This window comes from Rhinoraja longicauda, chromosome 8, assembly GCF_053455715.1.
Source record: "Rhinoraja longicauda isolate Sanriku21f chromosome 8, sRhiLon1.1, whole genome shotgun sequence".
NCBI lineage: Eukaryota > Metazoa > Chordata > Chondrichthyes > Rajiformes > Arhynchobatidae > Rhinoraja > Rhinoraja longicauda.
This window is the reverse complement of record NC_135960.1, coordinates 31,717,830-31,739,600: the sequence shown is the minus strand read 5'-3', so window position 1 is coordinate 31,739,600 and position 21,771 is coordinate 31,717,830. Positions and strand designations below refer to the sequence as shown.

The following is a 21,771-nucleotide window of genomic DNA, read 5'->3' as shown; positions in this document are numbered from 1 at the left end:
ATACTACATCATGCTTCCAACATGCCTTGTTGACGATGGAAATTATCACCAGAGGAGTGACCACCACAAGATACCTAGCTTCTAATTTTTTTTGTATTTATACGATAGGTCCATGAGTTTCATGAAAATACGCTGACTTCTCAGATGTTGATGGTGGAAGACATGGGCTGCGTGGGCTGAATGGCCTGACATTGTGTTGTCTATCTATGTAATTTTATGAATCCAATCATATTCTTGCATAATTTTTCACTCTCAGTTAGATCTACCCTCAACCTTCTGATGCAGAAAGACTAAATAAACCAAATTGATGCAACCTGACATCATTAGTTCTTTAAACCCTACTATTATTTAAATGAATTAATAATAAAGTAAATTGATTTTACAAGAGCGTGAGAGGCTAAAACTGAATACCACATTCTGGATCTGGTCTGACAAGGGCTCTGTACAACTGGGATCAAAGCCCAAAACAAGACATTTTGAATAAGAGTGAAAATGTGGAAGATACAAGAGACTGCAGATGTTGGAAATTGCACTAAATAACAAACTGCTGGAGGAACTCAGCAGGTCAGGCAGCATCTGTGGAGGGCTGATGCAGGTTGTCAAACCAAAATACAACCAGCTCTTTGCCTCTACAGATGCTACTTAACACGGAAACTTTCTCCAGCAGTTTGCTTCTTGCTGCTGAAAACGTGGATGGTTTGGGCAGTCCAGCCTGCTCCCCTTGTGTTTTATTCCCATCATAATCCACATCAGCTGCAAAGTACAAACACGTTCTGAACTGGAGGATTCCCCAGGGATTATGCTTCTCAGAAACTGGGACTGGAACAGTTTCAATAATGTCCACTTATTCTTTCTGACCACTATCATAATCCTTGTCCTTTAACAAGTATGAAATGTATTAATTGTGTTTATATTTCTCCCATTCCTGCTTGCAATGGATGCACTGCATTAACTTTTCAAGCCAATTCGGATTGGTTACATTTCTATTTTATTCCAAGACTGCCTGAGAAACAACTGTGTTGACAGAGCGAGAGAGTGAGAAAGACAGACTCACCTGCAGTAGGAGTGGAAGAGACAGCAGGGAGACATGGTGTTATGAAGCCATCAGCAAAGGGCTGAGCTCCTGCTATGGAGTCTGGGGTCAGTATTGGAACATGGGCAGGGGTTGCAGAGGGAACAGGACCTTGAGTTGAAGCAGGCACTGGAACAGAGGCAGGAGCAACAGGAACAGGGGTTGGAGTGGAATTAGGGGTAGTGGGTAGTGGAGGGGTACCAGCCGAGCCTTAGGGGAGGGTGTAAAAGAAGGATTAACACAAAGGAGAATATTAGCTGGGACAAGAAAGCTTATTGAGCAGTTAAAGTTCCAATCATGCAAGCATCATACTTATATCATTACAAAACAATGTTCTGGAAAGGAATACGCACAAGCCAAGTGAATACTCACTACTCAGATACTGTGAAGTCATACCACCCAACTCAGACGGTCTGACACAAGGAGGTTGCCTGCTTCAAACAGTACACAGATATCAACAAGCAATCATTAAATTGCTCGCCATACCTTGAATTGCTCTTCTGATACTGCAAAAACTTCCTCAAAAGTTACTGCATGTATTTCACCCAGGTGGCTTTGCTTGAAGGCAAATATTGCCAATGTGAACTTTAGCACCAGATTTAGCCACTGAGTCTGCACAACAAATTCTGATCCCTTCAGTCAAACTCCACACTCAGTTTCAAGTGGAGGATGATGTCACGAGATTGTGATCAGAAGCGACAACCTCATCTACCTGGTTCAGGGGGAGGGAGGCTGATGATGGCAGGGTTCAGAAATGACAGCACAGCACAGAATTATTGAAAAGCAAAAGAACAATTTTCTGCTTTTATTCAAGGGAATAGTTATTTAAATGAAAAATTTCACCATAAAGAGAAGTGCCTGAATTACCTCCAATTAGGATGGCAATGATGGAGGTACTTGCATAGAAGAGTTAAATGCATTCCATCACAATCCATTTTGAAATGTCGCTTTCTACCCTCCCCAATGAAATTCTTCAAGTTGAGTACAGGACCAACAGCATGTGCTACCATATTCTTTTGGTAATGACATCACGATTTCTCAATGGCTTCAGAAATACAAGATGGTCAACAGACGAGGATCATGGGATAGCAGGGTGAAGCCAGGAAGGAAATTCCATCCCTTCGCCAGTTTATAAATTTGGACCAAAATGGAAATTTAGAGATAATGGTCAATTTATTGAAGCTTGACAACATATTTTCATGTAATATCAAGTTCACAAGCATGAGATAGTGGTTGGTCTGTGGTAATCTACTCTCACAATCACATAATGTAAATTGTTCTAAAGGTGTTGCTGTTGGGAACATGGGAGAATTAAATGGATACGGTTAGGATTGATGCAAATAGGTGCCTAATGGTGCAAATTTGTGCTCCAAAGGACCTTTTTGCATTCTAAATCCCTCTATGACTCTAAGGTGGTGATAAGTAACCTTTGCAAACTGCTGCATTCATTCTGTATACATTATCACTGTGTTCCAAAGTTCTGATAGAGCTGCACTCATACAAGTGAATCCTGCTTATGACCACTGTTAACCACCTTCCATCTGTTTATTGAAAAGAGATGAGAATAATCAGTGGATAGTTGGATATGTGCTACTTTTGTGGATGGGGGAGGGTGGGGGGGGGATATCCTGCACTGTTGGGTAGATGTCTGTGACACAATTGCTTTGATAAAGATTGGCAAGAAGCTTGCCTGCTTCTGAAACACATGGTTTCAACAACACACCCAGGAAGTCGTCTACATCATCATCGGCAGGTGAATGTTCGCAGGCACTTTTTCTTTTAATACTGAAAGAACTGAATTGGTCGATGACTGACTTTGTAATTGGGATTACTGAATGAACCCAACATGGATCATGTACTTATAACTAAAGATGGACTCAAATGCATCAGCCTCAACTTTGGTGGTTACTTGGTGAGGTTCATTCTCCTCCTCATTAGCTGCTTAATTATCCGCTGCTATTCACAGCTTGATGTCATCATATGACAGAGGTTTGATCTGATCCATTACTGTGGATTGCTTAGCTCATGCTGCTTTTGCTTATAGGCCTGTGTTGCAGTTTTGCCAGGTTGGCACCTTTTTCTACTCCAGGCATATCATTCCACACAATTGTGAAACACTGCAGATACTTAAGATCTGAAATAACAACCGAAAATGTTTCAAACACTCAGACAATACTTGTTGAGAGAGAAACAGAGTCAGTGACCTCTCAACCTTTCCAACAAAAGGTAATTAATCCGAGATGTTCACTCAGCCACGTATGTTGCCTGACAAGGCTGATATTTCCACTTTGTTTTTAAATCTTTCCACCCACTTCATCCAAACAGGAATGGACCCCAAGCTTGTTAGTATTGGGTAAGCCAAGCTGAACGAATAGGAAAAGAAAAGCAAAGCTGAACCAAAATGTTGACGGCAGGTTGCGGTGCCTGTTCCAGTGAGGTAAGGCAAGGATTGTGAGCCCACAAGAGAGTGCAGGAAGGAAAGGGCGAGCGAGGGGAAGAGGACGGACTAGAAAGTGCACGAGAGCGAGTGCAAGAAAAAAGACCATAACATGTAAAAGGCCATGGATCGCAACAAAATAAATCTGAGGCACACTGCCTGGACTATCCCTTACCTGGATACACACAAGGTGGAGAAGGGGTCGGCACAGCAATGGGGACCCCAACACTCCCGCTGCCACTGTTCTCTCTGCTGCTACTGCGGCTGCTTGGGTGGCTTCCCCCACTGCTTCCACTGCTACTGTAATACACACATCACAGCACAAATCAGTGCTCACACAGGACAACAGGGACTTTTCGCCTTCCTCAAATAAAATCACAATCCTGTTCTCTACAGGTCACAAGGATCTGTGAAGATGGAGACAACATCAACACTTCATGCCAATGATTTTTTACCAGAATGCATATTTCTCCTGGTTCACTCACGATCCTCATTTACCCGAGGCCAGAACCTCTGGAAACTAGAAACAACGAGCGGTTGGCTGTATCACTTGGAGATATATGCTTACTGCTGCTCTCTCCACATTGTTCCCCTTGTACTCAGTTCAAATACCATGTTCACAGTGGACATGTGAAATTTTGAATCTCAGAATCAGTGCAGTACAGAGGGTGACCATTTGACCAATCAAGCCCAAGCTTCATCTTTGTAAGAACAACCAAGTCAGTCCCATTTCCCCGGCGCTTTCTCCGTTTATCTGTAATTTTTATTCCTCAAGTATTTACCAGGTCCTCTTTGGAAGCAATCTGTATGCATTTCTCTGCAATCTGCATTCCTGCAAGTTAATGCCCCAAAACAGGAATTGTTATATTTCTTCTTAAGTCCTCTATTGCGGTGGTGAAGAAGGCGTTTGGTATGCTTGCCTTTATAAATCAGAGCATCGAATATAGAAGTTGGGATGTAATGTTAAAATTGTACAGGGCATTGGTGAGGCCGAATCTGGAGTATGGTGTGCAGTTCTGGTCGCCAAATTATAGGAAGGATGTCGACAAAATGGAGAGGGTACAGAGGATATTTACTAGAATGTTGCCTGGGTTTCAGCACTTAAGCTACAGAGAGAGGTTGAACAGGTTGGGTCTTTATTCTTTAGAGCGTAGAAGGTTGAGGGGGGACTTGATAGAGGTTTTTTAAATTTTAAGAGGGACGGACAGAGTTGATGTGGGTAGGCTTTTCCCTTTGAGAGTGGGGAAGATTCCAACAAGGGGACATAACTTCAGAATTAAGGGACAAAAGTTTAGGGGTAACATGAGGGGTAACTTCTTTACTCAGAGGGTGGTGGCTGTATGGAATGAGCTTCCAGTGGAAGTGGTGGAGGCAGGCTCGATTTTATTATTTAAGAGTAAATTGGATAGGTATATGGATGGGAGGGGATTGGAGGGTTATGGTCTGAGAGCAGGTAGATGAGACTAGGTCAGAGAAAGTGGTCGGCGTGGACTGGTAGGGCCGAACGGGCCTGTTTCCGTGCTGTAATTGTTATATGGTTATATGGTTATATTGAACAAAAGATGTTTGAAAAGACAGGTTGATTGTGAAGCACTTTAGGCTTTCTGTGGTTGTGAAGACATCTGTAACAATCCAAACTTAGAGAAAATGAAACATTAAGAAATGGGAATAATAGAAAAAATTAACTAGGAAATGAACCATCATTTATTCATTTTCTCAACTCTCATCAACCAATATATATCATAAGCCCACTGACTCCCAAAGGTACCTCAACTGAATTTCTTTCCACCCCATTTCCCATCAGAACGTCTCTATTCTCCATGTTTCTCCTCTATTGCATTTAATCAAACTTGTATTTTGTTTCCTGGCCCATTCCTAATTCACTCCATTCATTTCCTACAGTACTTTCTTTGCAAGGCACAAGATGGAACACTTGCTCTTTTACCTCCAGTTTCACCATTCAGCTCTGAATACTTTTTCAGGTAACTCCTCCATTCAATGCACCTTTGAAGCCCGATCACTTGCCGTTCGATTCTCTGCCTGATGACACCTTGACCTAACTCCCCTTCCCTGTTGCAGTTTGGTTCAATTTAAACTCGTTGAACGTTCTTTTAGGAAGGAGATGAGAAGAAATTTATTTCGTCAGAGGGTGGTAAATCTGTGGAATTCTTTGCCACAGAATGCTGTGGAGGCCGTCAGTTGATATTTTTAAGGCAGAGATAGATTCTTGATTAGTACAGGTGTCAGAAGTTATGGGGAGAAGGCAGGAGAATGGGATTAGGAGGGAGCAATAGATCAACCATGATTGGATGGCGAAGTAGACTTGATGGGCCAAATGGCCTAATTCTACTCCTATTCCTTATGACCTTAAGTAATAGTATCTCAATCTTGAATTAGGCAACTTACAGGCATTCAGAATCAGTCTCAAGTTCAGGAATGTTAAATTAGAACCGCAGTCCCGAAGAGCAGCTGTTGGAGTTATGCTATTTTCACTTCCACCTTCTTACTGATTACTTCCACCCTCTCTGGCTTTGCACTCCCAACCCCATACTTAGTTAATCTCTCCTGCCCTCAACCTCATGACAAAGGTTCCATTACTTTTGCTTTTCCTCCTTTGTACTTCCTTAAAACCTGCCAAACTTCTTCTTGTTCCAAGGAAAGCTAAATCATCTGAAATGTTAACCATTCCTTTTGTTCAGATGCTGACTGACATGCTGAGCATTTAAAGAATTTTGCCTCTTTGAAAAATAAAACCAATCCTTCTGCCAACCTCTCCCACCAGTTCAGACTGCATTTTCAAGGGTACTAGCTGTCTTCTATCCATAATTATGACTTCAAAGTTCTGCATCATCAAGATATTTGACGAGAAGGACATCACAGCCAAATCCAATTCCTGACTTCATACCGATTCTGTATAAAATAAACCACAATTGCTCTGCGTGGAACTGCAGTGTATACAACGGAGTCCCTTGTTAATGCTCCAGTCCTACTACATCCATAATAACAAGTATAAATTTCAAATGAAAATCTAAAATAAAAACTCCCATCAGACATGTGGCTTCTTAAATCTAACTTCAGCACAGCAGCGTGGGTCAGGTTGCCAGGACCCTGCGCTCTCTATACCTGTATGTCCTTGTTCTCTGATTTACAGAAGCTGCCCGCACTGGACTTTGTTGCTGTGAGGAGCTCATGTTGCGAGTTGGACTCGGTACATAGTCATTTGGCACCACCGGAGGGCGCACGGGCTCCAGTGTCCGGTAAGGAGAATGTCGACTACATACAGAGAAGAGAAATTAGTTCAGCCCAATTGTCACCTCACATATTATTCACTCCCATCATTTACAGCTCATGTTGTACCCTTCATACTATTGACAAACAAGCTCATGTGGTAAATTTTAAAATATTTATTAACACATTGTCGGGAGAATAAAAAAATGTGATTAATATAAGATCAGTGTAAATGGATAGCTGGTTTATGGTCGACAAGCACTTGGAGGGTTGAAGGGTCTGTTTCCATGTTGTATCTCTTGACGTACTATCAAAAGCATGTATTCCAAATTTTAAACCATTTATTGGCACAATGATAGTAGAGACTTCCCTTTAACAAAGAGGTCAATAACAAAAGGAACACAGATTGAAGGGAAAATTGAGGAAAGTGGGGTTCTGAAATTTGTGAGCTAAATGGAGCCAGAATCCCTTGTCACAATTAATTTTGATGAGCAGCTAAGTGCCTTAAACTATAAGACGACAAAGAACTGGATGCTCTGTTCTGAACTGCCTGGGCATCCTCGGTCAAACGGCCTCCATCTGTGCCATAGAGTTCTATTATTATTTCCACTCATACTATTTTTATACTTTTTAATGGTGGTTGTTACGGTAACATCTTTTGTAGTATTTAATAACACACTTCTGGTGCCAAATACCCCATTTCTTTCCCTTCATTCACTGACACAGTGGTCTGTTCAAACAACACCCTTCATTGCTATTGAACAAACAAATGGGGCCTTGAGTAATACTGCATCTATAAAGCCCCACTTATTAGGACTTGTCAGTTCACATCACACACTCAATTCGGAGAAGGATAAAGAACCAAATAAATCAGGACCAGGAGTAGGCTATTCAATCTTTTGAAATTGTTGTGCCGTTCAATACAATCTTAGAAGCAGGCATGCTACTCACAGGTCATAAGGGACTTTGACATTTTTAATTCCTTTGAATATTCAAAACAGTTATCAGATGGAAAGCATCAATGGAATGTCCAACTGTGTGGTCATTGTAGTGGTACTGGTGATAACACTGCAACCAGCATTGATGGTGAGGGAGGGAAGAAGTCCGCAGAGGTGATGTTCCAGAAGACTGATGAGCGTCTAATGTTGTACTGTTATTTAATAAGGGAAGCAAGGACATGCCGGGAATCTACAGGCTTGTGAGCCTGATGTCATTGCTAGGAAAATTGTTGGAGAGGAATCTTATGGACAGGATCTACCAGCATTTAGATAGGCACGGATTAATTGGGAATAGTTCGTATGGTTTTGTGGATATCATGTCTCACAAATTTGGTATATTTTTTTTTAAGAGATTGCCAAGGGGACTGATGAGGGCATGGCTGTGGACATTGTCCATGTGGACTTCAGCAAGTTCCCCATGGTAGGCTAATCGAGAAGATAAGTGCATATGGAATCCAAGGTGAGCTAGCCAATTGGATTCAAATGACTTGGAGGAAAGAGTCACAGGGTAGTAGTGGAGGACTGCTTTGTTGATTGAAGGGCTGTGATCAATGGAGTGATGCATGGGTTGGTGCAGGATCCACTGTTGTTTGATATCTACATTAATGATTTGGATAACAATGTAGTTAACATTGTTAGTAAATTTACAGAATACACCAAAATTAGTGGTGTAGTGGACAGTGAAGAATTATATCTAAGTTTACAATAGGATCTAGATCAGTTGGGAAGGTGGGTCAAGGATGGCACATGGAATTTAACATTGACCAGTATGAGATGTTGCACTTCGGCATGTCAAACTGGGGCAGGACTTGCACAGAAAATGCAAGAGCCCTGGAGAGAATTGAAGAAGAGAGAGATCTGGGAGTGGAGTGTGATGAAAACGACCTTTGGCACGCTTGCCTTCTTGAGAAGAGTATTAAATACAAATATTGGTATATCATTGGTCAGACCAGTTAGAGTACTGGGTGCAATTCTGATTTCCCATCGAGAGGAAGAATGTCATTAAGTTGGAATGGAAACAGGAGAGATTCATTAGGAAGTTACATGGACAAGTTATAAGAGGCTTGTTAGGACTGGCACTCAATGAGCATAGGAGGCTGAGGGTAACCATATTTAATTGTACAATACTCTGAGGGGCATGGATAAAGTGAATGCTCAGTCATTTTTTCAGGGTGGATGATTCTAAACTTTGAGGATATAGGCTTAAGGTGGGAGGGGAGAGAATTAAGAGGGACCTCAGAGGGTGGTCCGTATCCGGAATGAGCTATAGAAGCAGATATGATTGTGACTTGTAAAAGACAATAGGACAGATATATGGATAGGAAGGACTTTAGAGGGCTATGGGCTAATTGGAAGAACATGCCCAGAATGCCAAATTGGTCAGAATGGACAATTTAGAAGAATGAGAGGGGATCTTATCGAAACATAAAAAATTATTAAGGGGTTGGACAAGTTAGAGGCAGGAAACATGTTCCCAATGTCAGGGAAGTCCAGAACCAGGGGCCACAGTTTAAGAATAAGGGGTAGGCCATTTAGAACGGAGATGAGGAAAAACTTTTTCAGTCAGAGAGTTGTAAATCTGTGGAATTCTCTGCCTCAGAAGGCAGTGGAGGCCAATTCTCTGAATGCATTCAAGAGAGAACTAGATAGAGTTCTTAAGGATAGCGGAGTCAGGGGTATGGGGAGAAGGCAGGAACGGGGTACTGATTGAGAATGATCAGCCATGATCACATTGAATGGTGGTGCTGGCTCAAAGGGCCGAATGTTGGCCAAAAGCACTTTTCCATGCTGTATTGCTCCAAGACTCTTTGACACTCTGTACTCTGGCTGATCAAGGCCAGTGACAAATGTAAACTGTACACCTTAGCAGGACAAGCAAAAGCAAAGCCATGCTCATCTGCAAACCCTCTCCAGGTTTCAACAGTGTTCCTGACACCATCTGGATTCCAACATGACCATTTAATCACTGTAGATGCAATGAGAGGTGTTGCCTGCATCACCAGCCAATGTGTTCAGAGGTGGGAAAAGTGCATCAATTATAAGAATTTGACTTTATAATTTAACTAACCATGTTCAAGTCAAGATGCGCTTTTGAAAGAGGGCGTGGTAAACTTAGAATTCTATCAAAATTCTTGCAGACCGACTAGAATCACTCTCCACTTACCCGAGGGTGCCCTTCCCCGACATTGGGGGGCTGGGTGGTTTCTGTGTGGGTGGGGTGCTACGTGGAAGTCCACCCATCTTCATATTTTGTGTGCTAACCTAGAACAAATAAATCAAGACAAAGAGAGAGAGAGAAGGGCGAGTGAATACAAAATTGGCAATTTCAATGACACCAAGGAGACTGATGCAGAAGTTTATTCAGAACAGAAGGCAACAACAGAAAGAAGATGTAACGGGTAACAAGGCCATGCAAAGTATTTTTCTACAGGTTTCTAAGTGACTAAATCATCTATCTCCTTACAGAACAGGTACAGGGCTTGTAATTTAAGATTATATGAAAGCAAGAGATTAAAAACATGACATACAAAAGTGACAAATACACAATCGTCCTGTCAGCATGACAGAGAAAAATGGGTTTATGTTTTGGGTGAAATCTGTCCACTGGAACTGGACAAATATTTAATGCACTGCATCAGACCATGTCTCTGACATGCTGACCTAGTTGATGTGCATTGCTAATATTTTCCCTTTAATTTCAAATTTCTAAAATTCATGGCAATTTTTAAATAACTCGTTGCTTTGGAGAAAGAGTGAACAAACAGCCACAACACCAAACGACATAATTTCACAGGCAAACTTCAGTGGATGGGGTCAGGTAAGGGTAGGTGAATGGCACATGTGTGATCTGGAAAGAACTGTGTACTTTGGTGCAAAGGAGGTAGACGCACATTCAAGGAGCATGGGTAAGACCAGACACACATGGCATGGGGAGTCCATACTTAGCCTCAGGAGGGAAGAGACTGCATAAGCGTGCTGGGCAAGAGAGATTATACATGGGTCTCTATTATGGTGAGAGTTCTAAAGGATTCTCATCGATTTTTCATTTCCCTTTCATCATTATGTTCTTGCAGCTTTTGTGCAACAAAACTCAGGCCATCTGTTTCTCACTCAGTCATGGGCACTGTGTCATTTTATGATTCACAAGTTCTAAACTTGGGGGAGAAAAAACCCCAGAATCTACATGGTTCATTTAATCCTCATGGTAACTAGTCCAGGACCGCCTTTGCTGTGATAACAGTATGCCTGGTTTATTCTTCATGTGTCTGTCCATTCAAGAGTTTTCAGTGAGCAAGCAACAGATGGTCCAGAGTCCGCACTGACAAAGTATAACCACACTCATGCTGTACTGACGACCATTCGAGTAACACAGTGATGAGATCCCTGTACATATGGAGTACGGCTAGGGTTGCTGTAATAAAAGCAAAAATACCGAAAGAACAGCCAATCAAGCAACATATGTGGAAAGAGAAACTAATGATTTGGGTTAGTCCTGCCCTCAGCTTTGCTTGGAAACAGGAAACCCTCCACTCTCCCACCTGATCTAAGGCAGGGTTACTGATGCGGAACATTGACTGGTTTCTCTTTTCACAGATGCTGCCTGATTAGTTGAGTTCTTCAGCATTTCTGTTTTTGGTCCTGGAGCTTGTTTTTCATTAAGGTTGCTGTAAATGTGGTCAGGGAACCTTGCAAACACAGCATAAATTGGAAATTCACATACCAGGATACAGACAATCCTTTACAACAGACGAGCAATGGGGAATTGCACAGCAGGGAATATGAACAGGGAATTCCACACAGAGAGTACTGCCAGGAAATTCCACACACACAGGACAAAATACTGGCAGGAAATTACGTTCATGAAATTTTGCGAAAGAGAATTTTCACAATTAATACTCTTGCCTCTTAAAACAGAAAATAATACCTCGCTAGTTGCTTGGGTCAGGAAGTTTTCCACTTATTGAACAGAAAGCCAAATATACAAATGCTCAGAGCAACCTGTGGAATCACTCGCTGCAATCATTTTCAGCAGCTCTGACCCACCAATCTAGCCAAAATATAGATAGGCCAGTCACAGGAACCATTCGTGCACCACACACTCATACAAGTACTGAATGCTGATCGGAAGCAAACACCATATACAGTTCTTGGTACAGGGCTGACATGCAACAAGCGAGATTAACAATGAAAACAGACTGACAAAAAGTTTGCATGACACCACAAAACAACGGCAACACTTTTCCATACATGGCTTTATGTGGAGCTACAGAATAGATTTGTGCAACCAATGGGGGGGGGGGGGGGGGGGGGGGGGGGTGGGTTGTCATTTTGTCTCAAAATAGGCATTTGCTTTTCACATGGTACAATTCAAGATTTTTGTTCATTTTAAATTTATACAAACCCTGCACCTTGTCCTTCAATGACTAACAGAAATTCTATAAATCATAGAGACCACAAGCTACATTTGTAGGGAAAAGGAGGAAGTGAGTTATTCTATTCTATATACGTAAATGTATCTCATAAATATAAGGTCACATAATACCATCTCTAATCATCAGTATCAAACAACTATCTCCTGTAAAAGAAATATTCGGCCGGGCTGGACCAACCAACATTTTAATGGTTTCTTCCATTATTCATGACTCAACTCACTCTGCTCTCAAAAGATCTTGTTGTTTAAGTTTATACATTTCCTAATGAAAATTGAAATAGGTTCTAATTGCTTCAATCTCCCTGACTCTATGCACAGATGCACTTAATCCATGCTCCCCAACAGCAAGGAAATTGTCATCTTGTCTTAGGATGGGATGCGCCCACATCATTCCAGCTGGATTATGATGGAGATGTGGCAATGCAGCTGGACTAAAGGTTTTTAATGTAGCAGCATTTTGAAAATAATTTGACATTTTAGATTGAGGGATATTGATGGAGAGGAATGGAACACATTGCATTTCAACCACCCAAAACCAACATCAATCACCCTCAGGGCAGCAATAGACAGATTTCATACAGAGTAAAGGTCACTTGACACTGTGCCATCAAACCCTCTTAGGACAAGTACAGAACATGCTAGAAATAGAGTAAAACTTTTTCTACATTGTCCCATGAAACATACTGATATACGACACATTGTGTGAAGTAAAACCAATTTATTCATTCATTTTGACTGGGATGATGCTATGCCATGTTACAGGTTGGACAGAATATAGTTCCCATCAAACATTCCCATTATTTTACAATGTATAAATACGGACAAATGCTCTCTGTTACATATATGTAACATTTGGATATTACAAACAGCAGCCACTCTATAGATTTTATGCTATACAACCACTTCAATTTCAAATTTGCAGATACGAGTTGTGGGAACCCCTGCTCACTAGTTCCTGGATCAATGCTATCAGAAACTCATTTGATATTTGTTTTTAGATTGAACTGGGTGAGATGAGTCAAGAAATGATGTAGAAATGGTCCAACCTTCAACGGTAATTTTGAAATAGTAATATACATATATAGAATATGCAGGATATCACACACTGGGGAGATAAATTCCTGCTAATTCCTGCCAGAATAACGGCAAATAATTCATGTTAAAACATTTAATGATCGAGGAGTTCTTTCCATTGTCATGATTATCCCCTGCCTATCCAATTCTTAAAGTAAGCTTACCCACAGAGTTTTAGCATTGATCAGAGATAAAGAGTGATTTTAATATTTCACAAAGCAGGGAGTTTACAAGTAGTGATAGAAATCCTGGAAATAATTGGTTCATCATTGAATGGAGTGGGGAGGGGAGGAAGGAAAGGATATTTTTCATGCCAGAATAATTGGATATGTTTTCTTAATGCTGCAAGATGATTGATAAGGCCATGTTCAACTTTTAAAGATGCTCTCTAAGACAATGCTTCATTATACTTGCCCTTCCCAAGTGTTCTTGCCATGGGTTCCAACCACTATTCAGCCTTTGTTCCAGCCGCAGTGCTCATTTGTGAATACTGATATAGAGTGGTGTCTGATTTTGACCACAAAGGGGGAGTCCAGAAACCCAAAATGTATGTACATTTCAGCCATACGTTTGGGATTTAGAACAGAATAGTGTTTTCCTTCTAGACTTTCATTGTCAACAAAGGATAACGTAGGCTTTCACTAACTCACAACTTAAAAGGCCGCAATGGCTTGACATTTGCCTCAGGTTTGTAGAAATCTGTTTATCTATTTAATCTGAATATTAAGGCTAGATTCCAATGATGTTGGTACAGGTTTAAATTGATGTTGGCAAAGCTCAGAATCCATTGTTCTAATCAACTGTTATCTTCATGGCAACCACTGAAGGCTGTCCTGGAAACTGTAACGTGTCCTTTTTATTTCTAAATCAGAAATCAGAACTGAATAGATTTGGAGAGGAGTAATGGAGAAATTGGTGTGCACCTGATTATGAATAGGCCTGGTAATTACACCATAGTGCCATCAATCCCAGCACGTTGGAGCTTTCCTGTGCAATAATGCTAGATTCAACTGGAAATTTAATTTTAAAATTGAGGCAAGTAAACAGTAGAGGATTGCACGAGTATTAGGAGTCATAACATAACGTTTGGTGAGATATGGCGGCACGGTAGCGCAGCGGTAGAGTTGCTGCTTTACAGCGAATGCAGCGCCGGAGACTCAGGTTCGATCCTGACTATGGGTGCTGCACTGTAAGGAGTTTGTACGTTCTCCCCGTGACCTGCGTGGGTTTTCTCTGAGATCTTCGGTTTCCTCCCACACTCCAAAGACGTACAGGTATGTAGGTTAATTGGCTGGGTAAATGTTTTAAAAAAATTGTCCCTAGTGGGTGTAGGATAGTGTTAATGTACGGGGATCGCTGGGCGGCACGGACTTGGAGGGCCGAAAAGGCCTGTTTCCGGCTGTATATATATGATATGATATGATATGGGTTTTAACAAAACATGAGAGGTGGAGAGATTTACAAGCACCATTCTCAAGTGAGGATAATACAGTCACCAATCGGGAAGGGGGTTCACAAGTCAAAATTAATTTCACGGGCTGAGTGAGAGGTCACAAGAGTGGAGGAGGACAAAGAGATAGGATGTGTAAGGCTACATGAGGAACATAAACATACATTTTAACTTTTATATACTGAAAAGCCATAGCCAACATACACCAGTGAGCATGGTGGTAATGGTAAATGGGATTTGCTGTGCAATTGAATATAAGCAATAGATTTTTGATGATCTTTTACTTCTGAGGTAAAGGGACGAATAGATTGTCAGGAGCATTGGAAATGTGAAGCTGGCATGGATGAGGATTTGGGGGGCAGATGTGAATTGAGAGCTTCAGATAAGCAATATTACAGAAGTGGAAGCAGGCGATCTTTAGAGATTTTGGCATCTGATCAATAAATGGGCAGCTCCTTTGTGTGTGTGCATCAATGTGCTTTTTCAGGGTACTGCTCTTAATCCAAGACTGATCTGCAGTAATATCCATGAAATGGGTGCACCTTATTTCAGAATCTAGAATTCAGGCACTAGGCTACTGCAACGGGTCACTATGACCATGTGTCCAACTGTTGAAATTATCCTTGTCCAGGCTTCCCACAGACTAGACAATGAATATATATGCCCTGTGATCTTGGGATTAACATCCACCCTTAATAGGAATCGGACACTTTGGAAAAATAACTTTAAATTTAAAAGAGAGCTGTACAAAGTTTAAGAATGGTACAAATCAGAATTAGTGAATCTACAGCCTTAAGCACAGTTGTAAATATTCCCATCTAAGGTTTCAAACTCTGCAGCATTTAACTATCCAGTCTGCAATATCCTCAGCACAGAATAGGATGGCGGAGAAGCACTGAGATCTCTTACCTTAAATCTAAGCAACCACTTAATGCATAAATGAAGCAAATGAAAGAAGTAAGAAAAAAAACAGCATTGACAGGTTAGTCAAAACCACAGGAAAGGAGTACAAAAGGAATCAATGTTAAAGCATCTAATATTGAGTCATGTTACAAATTGGTTAGTGAAACACAGTGCAAGTCATGGCCACAACCTGAATTAATGAGTGCCTGCCCTTCTGGAAGACATCAGATGTCAACAGACTGACCATTCAAAGAAGAAACCTTTGATCACCTCCAGCCCACGCTGCTAATGAACCCACTCAGAACTGATTCAATAACCAATAACAATTTTTTGTGTTGTAATCTCAGCTGCCTATTTCAGTGATCACAACTTCCAACCCAGACAAGCACGTGTGCAAATGTCGAGGAAAAAAACTGCAGATGCTGGTTTAAATCGAAGGTAGACACAAAATGCTGGAGTAACTCAGCGGGTCAGGCAGCATCTCGGGAGAGAAGGAATGGGTGATGTTTCAGACTGAAGAAGGGTCTCAACCCGAAAGGTCACCCATTCCTTCTCTACGGTGATGCTGCCTGACCCACTGAGTTACTCCAGCATTTTGTGTCTACCTTGTGCAAATGTCTACTTTGTTCCACAAGATTGTGGGAGTGGGAGTCTGGAAAAGCTCTGACCAGACATTTAAATGTGCAATTCTCAAGGGTACTATCTGTTCCACACCGTTGTAAACAGTTAAAGGTTTGATTCATCCAAACCTCTAAATTTCCCAAATTCTAGGAGGAACCACTAGCTGAATATGGAGGCTCTTCCCAAAGGCCAGATGGTAAAAGGGCGTGGGTTAATCTGTGCCCAGATATCGAGAAGTTATTTGGTCACAAACCAGCAGATTAATGCAATTGTAGTAACTGAGCTCAGCCTCCTGGGAGAAAGGTCAGTTCTTAGCTATCCCACCTCGAAAGTCTGTGTGCATTCAACTGGTAAAATTAAAACCTAGTTTTTCTGATGTTGTGGACGAGTCAAAGAGCCTCATATTCCCTCCATAAACAGGCACATCAAGAGTGACTAATTCCCTGTAGACTCTACCCAGAAATAGGACATTTAAGCCAGAAGGGAAAATATTTTAAATAGTTCTAACACCTGCTACACTTTCAATTCATCCCCTTTTAAAAAATCATTATTGATCTCATATTGAATATGTGATTTAGATGAACCTTCGGCACAACACATTCTATGAATCAAGATAAAACTGAAGAAGCTGGAATCAAAGCAAAGAAATGAAATTCTGAAGTAACAGTGGGTCAGGCAGAGTCTGTGGAAGAAAATAGACAGACGATATTTCAGGTTGGGACCTTCCTTCAGACTGAGGGAATAGAGGGAAGAAAGCGGGTTAAGAGTGATAGGGGTGGGGCAAAACCTGACAATTGATTCAAAAAATTGCCACAAAATACTGGAGATCAGGCAGCATCGCGGTGAACATGGATAGGTGACATCTCAGGTCGGGACCCTTTTTCAGACTAATTGTAGTGAGAGGAGAAAGCTGGAAGAGGAGAGGTGTAGGATAAAGCCAGGCGAGTGATAGGTGGGTACAGGTAAGGGGTTGATAAGCAAATGGTTGGACAACAGTCAGAGATTGAAAAAACTAAAGGTATGAAGAGGTGCGAATTGTAAAGCCAGAGGAAGGAATAGAGATGGAAGGGGAGGGAGAAATCGAAAAATGGGTGCGTGCATAGATGGGGCACGGGGAAGTGAGGGGAGAAAAAAAGGGGAGGTTGGTTATCGGCTAGTTAACTAATATTCAATGTTTGGGTTGAGACCCTTCTTCAGACTGACACACATCACATGCACATCCTCCAAGCACAAAATGCCACTTTGGCCCCAATAAGTCAACCCTTTCACTGGTTATCGTCTTGCCCTCAATACCATATGCGCTGGGATTTTCCTTAACCTTTCCCACCAGTGCCATTTTGTGACCATCTTTGCTTTCCTCACAGTTGAGGACCCACCCCTCCTCTAAAACAACCATAAGCTATCTCTTTTCTCTTTATCTCAAATATGCTATGAAATCAGAGGTTCTTTCGACCAGTTGCCTTAGCCATTCATCACGAGAATTCATTAACACTGAACTCCCTCATTTTTGTCCTGGGCCTCTTCCATTGTCAGTGAGGCCCAGCTCAAATTGGAGGAACGGCACCTCATATTTCGCTTGGGCAGCTTACACCCCAGCGCTATGAACATTGATGTTTCTAACTTCAAGTAACCCTTGCTTTCCCTCTCTCTCCATCCATCCCCCTTCCCAGTCCTCTGAGCAATCTTACTGTCTCTGACTACATTTTATCTGTTTGCTTTGTTGTTACCTTCTCCCAACTAACAATCTATTTTACATTTTCCTTGGTCTCCATTCCCTTTGTCCTGTTTTCATACCTTACACTTCCTTATCTATATACTTCTTTATCTATGTACCACCCACTCCCCTGTCATCAGTCTGAAGGGTCTTGACCCGAAACATCACCCATTCCTTCTCTCCAAAGATGCTGCCTGTCCCGTTGAGTTACTCCAGCATTTTGTGTCTATCTTTGGCTTAGACAATCTACCTTCCTCAAAAACACTCTCAGCCATGCAGAATCTTCCTTCTATGCCATACATTTCACTTCCATCTGGGGTGAATGACTTCTTTCAGTTTTACCTCAGTTAATTGCAATTTACAGGTCCATCAGTAGATGGCACTCAACACCAGGCAGAATAAACAATAATCTTGAGATCTCAAGATACTCATAAATCTATGAGCACCTTTCTGTGGGAGGTTTCTCAGACTGGAAATATGTAACCATATAATTAATGCATCTAAAAGTTGCTTAATGGACTGTAACACATTATTGTTTTGAATCAGCACTCTAAATAGTTAAAATAATTTTCTAGTGCACCCCAATTGCAAAAATGTCACATGCTACTTGAATGCAGCATCCAATTTTGAATGAATTGAAATTGTTTCAAAATCATGGTGCAAAAGCTGGCCCATAAACTGGTGCATAAGCTGGCCCAGATCAACTAATCAACTAATCACAAAACCAGTTTTCCTTATTTACGTCATGTAAATCCTGATACATTTGACGGTATTTGAGAACCGGGGCAGCAATTTCAAATTGTTCAAGATTTATTTAATTGTAAAACACAAGAGTGTTTAATTGTCTTTTGTACCAACAATGTAATTATTACTTGATGCATATAAACAGGCCCATAAAATGCAATTACACACATTATATATAATAAAAAATAGAATAAATTGATATTACAGTAACCATAATAGTGCACAAAATGAAATCTTTAGTGCAACCAAAGACAGTTCATAACGGATCATAGTTGCTGAGGTTAGTGCTGTGTAGTGTTCATCTCCTTGGTCCTGCTAATGTTGAGAGCAAGATTGTTGTTCTGGCACCATTCAATCAGATTTCTATTCATGAGTAAGATTAAAACACATCGTGTTTTAATCTTACTCGTCATTACCCATTATTTGTCCAAAAAGATGGTGGCATCGCAGTGAATTTAAATATAGCGTTGGAGTTGTGCCTGGCTACATAGTCATGGGTAATAGAGAGAGTAGAGTAAGGGACAAAGCTCACATACTTGAGGTGATCCCCCATTGATGGTTATCAAAGAGGAAGTGGCGTTGCTAATTTATACTGATTGTGGTCAAGGAAATCAAAGATCCAAAATACATAGTGGTGAGCAAAATCCCAGTTCTTGGAGTTTGATAAGCCTGGAGGGGATGAGTGTTGAAGGCCAAGCTGTAGACAATAAACAACGGCCTGATCTACGTGTTCTTATTGGCCAAGCAGTCAGTGCAAAGTTTAGAGTCAGCAAGATCACATCCCCTATTGATTTATTGTGGCTGTAGATGAATTGTCGTGGGTCCAGGTCCTTACCAACCGCTCAAAGTACTCCACCATGGATGCTTGTGCCACCAGTTGGTAGTTGTCGAGGCATGTTACCTTACTTTTCTCATGCCCCTTATATTATTAATGTCCCTTTAAAGCAGGTGGGAACCACGGATCTCAGTAATGAGGGGTTGAAGACGTCTGCAACATCTCCAGCCAGTTGGTCCGCACAGGTTTTAAGAATGTGGCCAGGTACATTACCAGGGTTGGATGGTTTCCAAGGGTTCACCCTCATGAATGATATTCTGACACCGTACTCAGTGACTGAGATGAGAGGGTCGCTGGGGGCCTAGGTTACACTGTGCTCTTCTTTTGAAGCAAGCGTAGAAAGCATTGAGCTCGTCTGAAAGCTGTCACTTAAGCTACCATTTAGTTTCACCATGTAGGAAGTATTGGGATATAAGCCCTGTCACAATTATTGAATGATCGTCTCATTCTCTAGTTTAAGCCAAAAGTGTCTCTTTGCTTATCTGGTGGCTTTATTAAGGTCATACTTGGACTTCTTATACGACCCTGTATCACCAGACTTTAATGTCCGGGATCTGATCCTCAGTAGATTTCGAACCTCATGGTTCATCCAAGGTTTTTGGTTAGCGAACACTCAGATGGACTTGATGGGAACATGTCCTGATATAATATCCAACTACTCGCTTTCTTCAAGAGCCCATTAAGCAACAATGGGGAATTCCACTCTTGGCTGTCTCTGCTTCCTATGCATAACAGGCTGTAGCTCGGAATACAGGTTGTTAGCACAAGTTGGATACAGGTTAACACAAGAACCTGGATCCTTGTCCAATAGTCTGCTACAAAGCAGTGACTGTGCATACAAAGCTATCAGGTAATGCCTTTGCTGCAGAACAGAAATGTTCCTTGTCTCGGCTGCAAATGCCAACCTGTGGATGTCCCTTCACAGACTTTGACAGAGTAACATAGATATTCATTCCATATTGCACTGATACTTTCCCCACTAGCATGCTGGTTGGAATAATACTAATTTTTCCAACTCATAAATCAGAAAATCACAGCTCACAACATCTGCACTCTCTCTGGAGTTCTGCATATATTGACTGATATATATCTTCAACTGACAAATTCTGTCAAACCTGGAAACCACTTCAATGTATCTATCTCCGTCTCAACATTCCTTAAAACTAAGTTCTCTAACCAGCAATTTGGTTGCACTCGAATATCTCCTCCTGTGGTCCTGTGTCAAATTTTGTGATTTTTCCGATTAAATGCCTTGAGACATTTTACTATGTCAATGGTTGCATGTGGCTTATGGATGTCCTTTACCTATCTAGTGCTCTGCTCACCACACCCATGCTTCCTAACCCACTTCACAGGTATTGCAAATATCAGTCTTCCAGAAGTGTTGGCTCTTAGTTCATTATCCCCTGTTAACTCCCACAAATTCCTTAAAAACAGCAAAATAATAAATTTCAGTAGAATTTTCGGTATATGCCTAAAAACCGCATATGCAGATACTTTTTAGCAACCCATCAAAGAAAGCAACCAGGTATGCAAGATTTATTTGACCGCTTTTACATGCTTCCTCCACCCTCAGGCTCACAGAATGATAGGAATAAGTCAATCCGAGTCTCCTGAAAATGCACTGATCAGTTTCGGTGCCATTTTCCTGTACTTGCAGCGTAGCTCTTGACACCATCATCTAATAAACCTCCCAACTCAATTTTTAAAATTCAAATGAAAGAAACATCCATAGCCTTTTGGGGAAGAGGATGGCATTTTTTTTAAACTTTAAACAAAAAATGTTGTTCTGATTTAATTCTGGTCATAGGATTGTTTCCTCTTGTTAAAGATTCATCTGAGAAAAGTGTTTTTGTCCAGATTTAACCCATTGAGATTTCCTTGATATTCTCTTACTTCCCTTCGCTTTCTCTTCCCAGTCCTCACCATTTTAACTCTTCCCTTCTTAAGAATGGCTTGATTGGGTACAGTCCCACAGGCAACCAGATGCTTTCCACTCAAATAATAGTCCTTGACATATTAACTGCAACCACAAGAGCCAGAAGGATATTTTGACCATGGGGCAATTCTGCCAAATCCAATCTTGCCCTTGCTAATGCGCAAACATCTCCGGAAGGGGTCACGAGACACAAATTTAAAATATGAATGCTATTATTTTATTTTTCTGTAATCAGATCCCTAGTGCCCCAGAGGAGAGCAACATTGAGACTCATTCATTACAGATTATTCACTCGGGTTTATGTTCCTTCTGTGCTATGTATCT

General features: G+C 41.3%; 1 protein-coding gene across 16 annotated transcripts in view; it reads right to left on the bottom strand.

Annotated features, from left to right (window-relative positions):
* The window catches only part of LOC144595821 (abl interactor 2), a 106,504-nt gene that overhangs the window by 14,202 nt on the left and 70,531 nt on the right, over positions 1-21,771 (bottom strand). For 2 of the 16 annotated variants that reach the window (XM_078403525.1, XM_078403530.1), the window contains exons 4-8: positions 15,601-15,618; positions 9,900-9,997; positions 6,633-6,782; positions 3,685-3,809; positions 1,055-1,282 (exon numbers count right to left, since the gene is read on the bottom strand). In XM_078403525.1, the coding sequence (XP_078259651.1) occupies positions 1,055-1,282; positions 3,685-3,809; positions 6,633-6,782; positions 9,900-9,997; positions 15,601-15,618 (619 nt within the window). The remainder of the gene's footprint in view (positions 1-1,054; positions 1,283-3,684; positions 3,810-6,632; positions 6,783-9,899; positions 9,998-15,600; positions 15,619-21,771) is intronic. The other 14 variants (XM_078403526.1, XM_078403535.1, XM_078403536.1 and 11 more) reach the window with 14 other exon arrangements.